Source organism: Myxine glutinosa, chromosome 3 (assembly GCF_964187855.1).
Source record: "Myxine glutinosa chromosome 3, kmMyxGlut1.1, whole genome shotgun sequence".
NCBI classification, from domain to species: Eukaryota; Metazoa; Chordata; class Myxini; order Myxiniformes; family Myxinidae; genus Myxine; species Myxine glutinosa.
Window position 1 is genome coordinate 75,959,557 of NC_136263.1, and position 10,683 is coordinate 75,970,239.

At 44.8% G+C, this 10,683-nt stretch overlaps 1 protein-coding gene across 1 annotated transcript in view; it reads left to right on the forward strand.

Moving 5' to 3' along the window:
• LOC144891206 (uncharacterized) overlaps positions 1 to 10,439 on the forward strand; it is a 29,115-nt gene extending 18,676 nt beyond the window's left edge. The window contains exons 2-3 of the mRNA XM_078773580.1: positions 8,998 to 9,273; positions 10,397 to 10,439. Of these exons, the coding sequence (XP_078629706.1) occupies positions 8,998 to 9,273; positions 10,397 to 10,439 (319 nt within the window). The remainder of the gene's footprint in view (positions 1 to 8,997; positions 9,274 to 10,396) is intronic.
• Positions 10,440 to 10,683: the final 244 nt, after the last annotated feature.

The following is a 10,683-nucleotide window of genomic DNA, read 5'->3' on the forward strand; positions in this document are numbered from 1 at the left end:
TGACCATAGGTAACTTTAGATTTAAGTAGTGACATTGATACCGGTAGAGGGGACGTAGAATAGGTTAGATGGATGTTAACGACGTGGGATGTGCAATAGTATAAGGGGTGACTGGGAAGCACGAGTCTTAGAAGGGCAGTAGTTAGTTTAGATGATGCTGTATATGTGTGTATGAGCTTTAAGTTTAGGATGAAATAAGGAATTGAGAGGCAATGCTCATGAATGCTGTGTGTGTGTGTAGAAAGTGCATGAGCAGAGTATTGTGAAAGGTGTGATTGTGCATTGGGTGATTGACTTGCATGGTGGCAAGTGAGAATGGTTGGATGGAATAGGTGGTCTGGAGTAAATGGTCTGGAATGAATGGTGTGGAGTGAGGAGTGTGGAATACGTGGAGTGGAGTGTATGGTGCGAAAGAGTGAATGGGGGAAGGGTGGACCCCCTCACGAGTACCCGGGGAGGGTAGTTTAAAAGTAGGTAGAGGGAGTAGGTAAATTGTGGTTCGATATTGGCATCTGTGGTGCGAGAGTAGCAGAGTACTGCTTGGATGGGTGCATTAGTGGAGTAAATTGGCTGGGCGAGTGGCCTGTTAGTGAGAATGGTTAAATGGGCACTCCGCCACTGTAGTCTGTCGGCCAGGTGAGGCCGCAGGTAGGCTCTGGGAGCCAGTAGTGTTCAATGGGGCCCGAGGATCCAGAGGAGGACCCGGGTCGCCCGACGCCAGAGAGGGCGGTAGTGGGGTAAGGGAGCCAGAGGGCCTTCCCCAGGTAGGTTAGGGTGAGGAGCAGGTAAGCTCGGGAGGCAACTACAGTGGTGGAGGTGTGCAGGTGAGCGGACCTGCTGGGAGAGCCACACGACCCAGCCCTGAAATTGTGTGAGGGCACAGGGTGAAGAATCAGGGGAGTGAGACCCCAAATTGGTGAGCGCCACAGTATGTTCAATGGGAATTGGTTTTTAGAACCACATAGAGTAAAGATGGCCAATGGTTTGGCAGGGAAAGACCCCGGGTAGAGTTAAAGTGTGTTAAAGTCATTTAGAAGGTAGTTTAGGATCGAAATCTCTTCGCACCATCCGCATCCACCCACCTGAAGTGAGAAGACTCCACACCGATTTGGCAGACATTTGGGATGAAAGACGCATCACGACGTGGGGTGACATTGTTTATGTTCCATCTCTTCCTCCTTAGGAGGGATTGATGACCAATTTTGAATTAGGGGAGATATGGGGAAGACAGGACGTAGAGACGAATTTGTAAATTGTGTAAATACGGGGTAGGGGCAAGCGTAGATTAGGTGACGGGGGGGGGGGGGGGGGGAATGTACGCTAGGGACGAGCTTTCCCCGCTCGCTCTCCATCGCACCTCATTCTGCATTGCCTTGTGTTAATGTGTACACTTGCGATCTTGCCCCACTGCTTTGTTTGTCCTCCTCCCCCCACTCACGGATTTGTTTATTTTGGGTCCGGGGGGAGTGCGCAGGTGACTGTAGTTGTGTGCCCGCACCTCCGCTGCCTCCAGCCTGCACTGGTACACCACCTTATGGACCACACGTTCTGTGGCATAGCACCACATATGGACCCCATGTTTTGGGGCCTGGCACCTCTGCTGGGGACCGGCCACTGTGGCCAGTGGTATTTGCTTGCGGAATTATCATGGTGCTTATTGGTGCTGTAGGGTGCTTTTGGTGCATTTTATAATTTGGTGCTTGTGGTATGGTGTATCAGTGCAATGCATGGCAATGATTTTCTCCTTTTCAAAAGTTCTGCTTTTGTTTCCAAAAAAGACAGGTCCTGGGTGTAGTTTTGTAAATAATCAAAATTGTACTAGTCTTTGTAAATAATGCTCCCCACCGTAAATGTTTAGTTTGGAAAATTAATTCCGCAATTCAGTTATTCTGTGGGCGTGAGTCAGTTAGGTAGAATGCAACGCAGCAGGCGGGACATATCAAGTTTTTAAAATGTCGCACTCAGGGTGAGGTTAAAAGTAGAGGGTTACTCCACCTGAGTGTCACACCAAGTTAATGTTTTGTCGGCACGGGACGTGCCTGGAGGAGAGGATGGTGCAGTGTTGCGGTTTTAAGAACCCCTCACTTGTAAATAATAATTCTTGTAAATAATTCCCTGTAAATATCCCCATCTCCCAAAGGTCAAAGGTCGCACCCTAGCTAGGCCATATTGCAACACGTAGGACACCATAGGACCCTTCTTCAGTTATTTCATTAGTATGTGTTTCAGGTAAGGCTCTGTTTCCAATAGTTTGACTCTGCGTTGCATTAATCAAATAACCTAGGCCCCTTTTCAATTCTGTTCATTTTGCGGCTTAGCCTCCCTCCAAACTGGACTGCGCGTCTCTGCCAGCCGCAGCGCTGGCTCCAAACGCCATTAACCACGCGGTCAAGCTGGAGAAAAAGGGGTAGGAGTTGTAGGAGCGAGGCGTGGCCCCCTCAACATGCCACGAAGGGAGGAGCCGGTGAACCCTCGCGACCAATCAGGGCCGAGGCGTGTTCACCGGTAGGCGGACCTAAAAAGCATGCGGCTTGATACGCGAGCGCGTGATAAAAGCGCCCGCGTGGGACTACTTCAAGAGAGCCACTGTGAGTCAAGAGCAGAGGAGAGCAGAGCAGAGCAGAAGACAGAGCCGCGGTGAGTCAAGAGGTTGCGAGGCAGAGCAGAGAAGAGAGCAGAGCAGAGCCGCGGTGAGTCAAGAGCCGCGGAGAGAGCAGAGCAGAAGGGAGAGCCAAGGAGCCAAAGAACGAGACAGACACGAAGTTGAGTGAGAGAGTCGGTCCGCTCGTGCCAACAATACCGCGGCAATACGAACCACGCTGCCTACCGGGTTTCGCCGCGGAACCAAAGCATGGACCGGAGTGGAGCGTGAAACTGGAGCCGGACCTCAATGCCTGAACCATCTGCCTGGACCTTCTCCTCCTTCCTGCTATTCCCCTTTCGTGTAAGTCTGTCTGTATTGTCCTGGGCGTGATATTTAAGACTGTGTAAGCTTGCCCTGTGTCCTTTTGCTCTTCTTCTTGTATGTGCCCTTCTTTCGTTTCCTCTTTTAGTCGTATAGTAATAAACCATATTTGTTCTTTCCTTACCTTTTGGTTTCCTCTCATCTGATCGTCTTTGTCTTTTCCCCACTGAGTATACGTGGCACGATTAGAACTGCTCAGAATCAGGTTAGTCTTTTTGCTAATGGCCCGAGTCGCAGCTCGCTTTGCTCGGCGTATCCATTAACGCTGCGGCCCGGGTGGGAGTTATCTCCTCGCTTTACGGCGAGGGGTAGCACTCAGGTATTTGGGACTTTATTGACCAATCACCCTGGCTGCTCCCGGCCGGAAGTGACGTCATAATTTCCAGGACTTGGGGATCGGCCAGTGTAAAAGACAAGGGGATTAACCCCCCCTTGGTAAGGGGAGCGCCGACCCCCGGATCCGCAACAATATATATATATATATATATATATATATATATATATATATATATATATATATATATATATATATATATATATATATATATATATATATATATATCCATATATTCTATATCCCATATATGGTTAATATGGAGCATTTCCCTTCATGTTTTTTTTTTTATTCAAGGAAAAATGAAAGTAGTGAAGGAGAATGCAGTCAAACAATAAACATGATAAATTAAGTACATAAATAAAAGATCCACTATGAATCTGCAGGCAAATTCCTTCTTGAGAATTTGTTTTAAAATAAAATGAAAAAGGAAAAGATGCGTCCTTTTTAGTTTCTGAGCGGTGGATGTTTTTACATATGAAGCCATTCGTGATGTTTGTCAAATCCCAAAGCGGAGACAGGAAATAAGACGTTAAATAATGTAAACTTAACTGAGGATGCCTGGTGTGCTGTTTTATATTGTTATGTCGGTAGGGTAGAGCAATATCTCGAGTCAGGTAGATCTGAATAGGTAGGTATTCGACTGTCATGATAGGAAATCTACCTGTAATACGTTCTGTGTTTTAGTCCAGTTTGTCGGGTTAAGATGTATACCTGTGAACATACCAGGATGTTCGCGTGTTAGATAGTGTAGGGATTAAGAATAAACCCCTGTGTGTCACACCTGGTAATCAAACCTTTGTCCCTTATGGCAATGCACACCAACATAAACACTTAGACAGGCCCTTTAGTGCACACATTAATTAGTTCCCCTCCCTTAGCATGACTTTGGAAGAAAACGGAAAAGAAACCAGGCCAGGACCCCACCGATGATAGCTACCGCCAGACGCACCATGAACTTGCATAGCAACATGCCAAGGAGGTTGTGATTAGAGGGAAGGAGCTGGGAGGTTCGGTGGAAGGCGCTGATTGGGTGGCGTGCCAAGGCTGACGTAGTAACCCAGGTTATATAAGGGCGCGCCGAACGACATTTTCCCTCTTGCACGTCCAGCTCGAACTCTTGCGCAGCACGTCCCTCTGAAGCTCTTGTGTTTCTTCTTGGTCTTGAGAGGTCCTGGTGATCGTTGGTTCACCATCTGCGTGGTGCTTGGAGTGGTGCTCGGTGCTCCTGGAGCTTAGAGTGGTGCACGGACCTCGTGGGCAGTTGACGAGGAGCCTGGAGTGGGCGTTGGCTCGGGCCTTCGTGGTGCTGGAGCGAGGGACCTCGTGGTGTGCAGTGGAGCTTGGAGCCGCATAGGGACAAGACGACAAGACAGATAAGGATGCATCATTTCACAATTACACGACGTTTTCTTTTATTAATCCATTCCTGTGTGCTGTTTCTGAAGTGAGTTGTGGGGAAGTCCCAATTTAGGACTTTTATTTAATATCGCGTTTCCCTGTCCCGACCTTTGCAAATAAACCCTTGTATTATTTTCCATTCCCTGCAAATCTTGTGCCGTTTGAGTTTGTTCGCCTTCCACAGGTACGCGCTTTTTATTTACCACAGCTTCCACTTCCCTTCTTCCTCCCGCATTTTATAGTAGAATCCGTGCTTGGTCGTTACCTCAAGTAAATCCGTTCTGGTCATCCGCGGTCCCTGGTATTAACCGGAAGGGTCCGCGCGACAATATCTACTAGGGGGGCCGTTGGTCCATTGTCAAAGTTTTAATTGGTCTTCACCGCCTTGTGGCACACCTGCCTGCCAGACTTGGGGGGTCTTTTGGGTCTTTGGAGTCTTTTGGGTGCTCTCGTGGTCTTTTGGGTCCTTGGGGTCTTTTGGATCTTCAGGGACTTTTGGGTGTTCTGGGCCTTTTGGATCCTCAGGGACTTTTTGGGTATTTTGGGTCCTCGGGAACTTTTGGATCCTCAGGGACTTTTGGGGTTTTTTGGGGTCCTCCGGGACTTTTGGGTTTTCTGGGTCTTTTGGGTCCTCTAACTTTTGGATCTTCGGGGCCTTTTGTGTCCTCGGGGCCTTTTGTGTCCTCGGGGACTTTTGTGTCGTCTTGGTTTTTATGGGTCTTAATGATCTTAGAGGTCTTGAAGGGTCTTCAAAGGTTGAAGGGGTCTCAGCAGTCTCAAGAGTTAAATGGTACATTTCAATAGTACGTAATATGTAATTCATTAATAGACGTATGTAATTAATAGACACAAAGAGTATGGCTCACACATGCACACACAACTCATCCATTTATGGTACATAAACACTGGACTGCTGTTCATCCCACTTAAATGGTACATAATCTGCTCCTATTGAACAATGTGGCATGAGCATGACATCAATGTTGCCCAACAATGTGTATATCATAGAAGAGGATTATAGTTTAATCCAAATACTATGACAGTCATCTGGAGTGGAGAGGAATTAGGCACCCAAATTGAGTAATGGTGGAGTAAAGTAACAGATTGTTGTAATAAAGCCTTAGAGTTGTGCACATGAAAATTATTCTCAAGGGCTGGCAGATTGTTCTTCAAACATCGCTCAATGTCCTGCATCAGAAGGTTGTCGGTGTAGAGACCCTGAGCTGAGCGACCCCTAACCCTAATTACTGCTTGCGGTGAACATCTGACGTTTTGCTTTGCAGAATGATCAGAGCATAGTCATACAAACTCCTCAGCAAAGAAGATGTACATGGAAAGCGTATGGTTCCTTTAGCTTTAGAGTGTCTATTTGCGACCCCTATCACTGGCCGAGCAAACTCAAAAGCCCAATGCAAGCATAAAATATCCCTAAACGGGCTGCCACCCAGGACCCGTGCCTTTAAATCTGAAAAAAAGACAACCACGCAACATCAGTTCTGCAAGGTTAAAAGGCATTAAGAGTGCTTCTAAATCTACACTGGGATTTCAATAAAACGAAGCTTTTAGTGCATTTGAATAACAAGCAACATGGATGAATATAATTCACTGTGCATTACACAATGGGCAATAGCTCGTAACACGTCATGAGACATGCCAGAATTCCTCAGATGGCGGTCAATGGGGTCAGACATACCTGCTCCCTTCTTGCGATAACTAATGGTTGCCTATTTTCCTGTTGGTAGTTAATCTACGGATGCAATTCTTTTTAATGCACATTTTATGGATGACTAAATAATCCAAAGTGCAATACATATTTTTGCAGCAGCTCGTTCTCACGTTTGGAGATATAAATATTTGACACCTGAGATGCTAAGATTATTATTCACTACCTGCTCCAGAATCTGGGGTTCAATATGCTGGATTTGTAATCGTAAGAATGTGTGTATATTTTTCACTGTTCTTCACAATATTTTAAGCCAACAAAAACGAGAGCAATAATGATTGCAATTCGAACAAGTATAATAATTAATCAAGCACATTATAGTTTCCTGAGTATAATAAAACCGCTCAACCAAGCACTGTCAAAACTTCCATCTGACGTTGAAGGTACGCGGCCTTGAACGAGCGAGTGCGGCCATGTGTACTCAGTGTCTCGAGAAAAAACAACATTAAAACTCGGAGATAAACGGTTTTATTGGCTTGCTGTGCAGGCATGTGGACTCTGAACAGGAGCCAAATCGACCATTTGAGTCAAAGTACACTTTTAGTTTTGGCATGATCACCGACTCTTTATCTTATCTCGTTTACCAAATAATGTTGCTCCAGATTCGAAACAACAGTTAACATGAAAAACAAGAAAGAGCAATCGGAAAGTACAGACCCTCGCCAGGATGTGTTTGTGTGGTGTATTTTGTGGGGTGTTTATTAGCTGCTGTGTTTGTGTGATTTATCGACGACGCAGATTCATGTTCAATCCAAAATGGCTACCAAACCATGTGACCAATGACGTCATCAATTTAAGTATCCCATACAATCTTTGTGTATATCATGCTCAAGAAATTTCAAACTGATCGGATCAAGTGTTCTACTTGTCTAATTGATGTCGTAATGAAGGCACCGAAGACATCATCATGAATAGATGTTGTTCCCCATGGGGTGTACTGGACAATGAGCCATGTTTCAATTTTTTTCGATGGAGCAGTTTCAGAGAAATAGGGGTGCAATGTTTTTCGGTTTTTCCAAGATGGCACCCATACCACGTGATCTATGACATCATAATTATCATTTTTAAAAATTCCATAGGAGGAGGTGCTCCTATGGTAGAAGGTTTTTGACAATCAGACAAATGGCTGTAGAGAAAAGCATACTCACGTTCTGTGCAGACAAACAGACAGACAGACAAACAGCCCCAAATGCAATACCCTCTCCTCTGGCGAGGGTAAAAATCCGTTATCTAGTTCCATCAAGTAATGTCCGACTTCTAGTGACATTGATGATCAGATTTCTCCAAACATCCCTATCCTGCACTGCTTCCAAAGCTCTGACAGAGACAGCTTGGTTGTGGCCTTGACCCCATCCATCCCGCACATACAAGATCTGCCTTTTCCTCTTCTTCTTCTTCTTCCCTCAACCACAACCAGCATGGTTGACTTCTACAGACTTTCCTTTTCTGCACACATGATGTGTCCAAAGTATGACAGTTTCTGTTTTAGGATCAGTGCTTCTCATGTACATGGTGGTCTAATTTATTCAAACCACTGATTTATTTGTTTTTCTTGGAGTCAATCCATGGAATTTTTAACATTAGTCGACAACACATCTCAAAAATGTCAATATCCTTCCTTTCTTCATTTTTCATTACCTCCGCTACCAAAGGTGGATGGAGGTTATGTTTTCACCCCTGTCTGTCTGTCTGTCTGTGAAGAAGATATCTCAAAAAGTTGCGGACTGATTCGGACGAAAATTGGTAGAGATGTAACGTATGCGACAAGAACGAAATGATTAGATTTTGGTGAAGATCCGGATTCGGATCTGCCTACTATATTATCTTTTAAGTGATTCTTCACCATTGGGAGAAAGGGCCAAAAACGATACATAGCAGGATATCTCAAAAAGTTGTGGACGGATTTGGACTAAACTTGGCGGAAAGGTTGGGTGTCTGATAAGGACGATTCGATTCGATTTTGGGGAAGATCTGATTATGGATTACGATATGAGAATTATTTAAATTTTTTACTGATTCTTCACCATTGGGAGATCGGGCCAAAAACGATACATAGCAAGATATCTCAAAAAGTTATGGATGGATTTGGACGAAACTTGTTGGACAGGTTGAGTGTGTGACAAGGAAGAAGCGATTCAATTTTGGTGAAGAATGTTTCTACATTATATAAATTATGTCTTGTGATTTTCTGGTCTACTCTGAGATACAAAACGTAAACTGTTCACCAGGCGGAGGTATGCTCTCCAGTTAGTGCCGTTCTAGTTATCCATAACTCAACATCCATACATTGCAATATTGTAAATGCCAGATCATTTACCAGCCTCCTCCAAGTTATTTTTTTTTATCACATCTGTGTCTTTCCAGATCTTTATAAATCCTGATATTGCTGTTCTCCCCAATGCTAACAGTCTCTTAATTTATATGTGATCGTCTTGCAATCTGACCACTTAAATCTTCTCAGTTGACACGATTTTTTTATTTTAGTTGACACGATAAATAAAGACCAGTTATTTCACCTCTCCTATTCACAGTCTGTAGCAGTTTCATCAAGTCCTCTTTACTTTCTGCCAACAGATGGTATCAACAGATGGATGAGGATTGGCCTCCAAAGCCAATCGCCGACTGGACATCCTCCGTCGTGCGAAGTCCTTCCTTGGCACACCTGAGCTCCTCACCACATACAAGGCTTTCATCTGCAGCTCAATGGAATACTGCTCTCCCCTCTGGGCTGGTGCTCCTGCCTCACACTGAGCTCGGCTTCACGCTGTTGAAACCAAAGCGTTCAGAATCATTGGAATCTCCCGCGATGAAGCGAACTCCGAGGGCCTTTCACTTACTCACCGCAGGCAGGTTGGTGGTCTTTCCGTCTTCTACCGACTCCTCTCCGGCCTTGCCCCCCCCAGCTCTCTCTGGGCTCTGTCCCCCAAATATTCCTGCAGGTCGCACAAGATCTGCCTGCAACCCTCTTATGGTTAAACTGCCAAAATCAAGACTCTCTGCTCACCTTCACTCCTTCATTCCTCTTTTCTCCCACCTCTGGAACAAACTCCCTCACTCTCTTCAATCCCACTCCTCCCTCCAGGTCTTTAAAACGGCTGTTCACCACCATCTCTTATCTTCCCCAATCCAAAACCTTGATCTTTTCTACCCCCGCTAATTTCACCCCAAATCCACTTTTTTGAGGTGACTTTTGTCTTCTTTCCTGGAAGTCCTTGGTGTCCTTGCGTTTTATACCTATCCTGCCTCCCCCCAGGCCCTCTCCCTCCCACACATCTCCCGATGTCCCTGCTCTCAAATGTTGTGTTTGTGTGCTTCCTCCCCTTCTCTCCCCATCTTATCAACCGCTCCCCTTTTTATATACTTTGTTTGCTTGTTTGTTTGATTTGTTTGTTTGATAAATGTTAGCTCTTTCACGAGCCTGGACTCTGTATACAAAAAAAAAAGAAAAAAAATCCTTAGATTGTTGATCAACATACCTTAGATTGTTAATGCGTCTTCCTCCAATCCTGAGGCCAGCCTTTATGTGATCCAAGTTTGATTTCTTCATGATATACTCGCTATGCAGATCGAACAAGTGAGGAGAGAGAATGCACATCTGTCTAACTAATCTTCCAATTCCAAACCATTCTGTCTCAATACTCAGTTATTAATGTAGCGTCTTATTTAGTGTACAGGCTTCTTATCAGACATATCCGGTGGTCCTACATCCCCATTTCTCTCGGCATAATCCACAATTCATCTATAAAACAGAGATTCACTTTCCTTTCATAATCCTTTTCTTTTTCCATGATCCATCTCAGATTTTCAATTTGATCTCTTGTACTTCTTCCTATTGTGATAACTGCTTGCTCAATAACCTTTAGTAATATTTTGCAAGCATGTGACACCAAGGCAATGGATCAGTTATTTGAACATTTTCTTGCATCCCCTTCCTTTGGAAATGGTATGTATACTGATTGCTTCCACCTTGTAGGCCTTACAATGCTGCTCCAGATATGCATACAAAGAGCTGCTAAAATCCAGTATATCATTATATATATATATATATATATATACTGCATATGATGATGGAGGTCCTTGGTTCAAGTCTCGGGTTGAGTCAGGATTTTTCACACTAGCCCCATGCAGGAATCCAATTCCTTTTTAATAAAAAATTGTACATGAGTTAATCTCCAATGCACTTCTACATATACTTGCATACACGTACATACGCCTACATATACATACACTCACATCCGGGGTCTGCCTGGCAGGCACGTA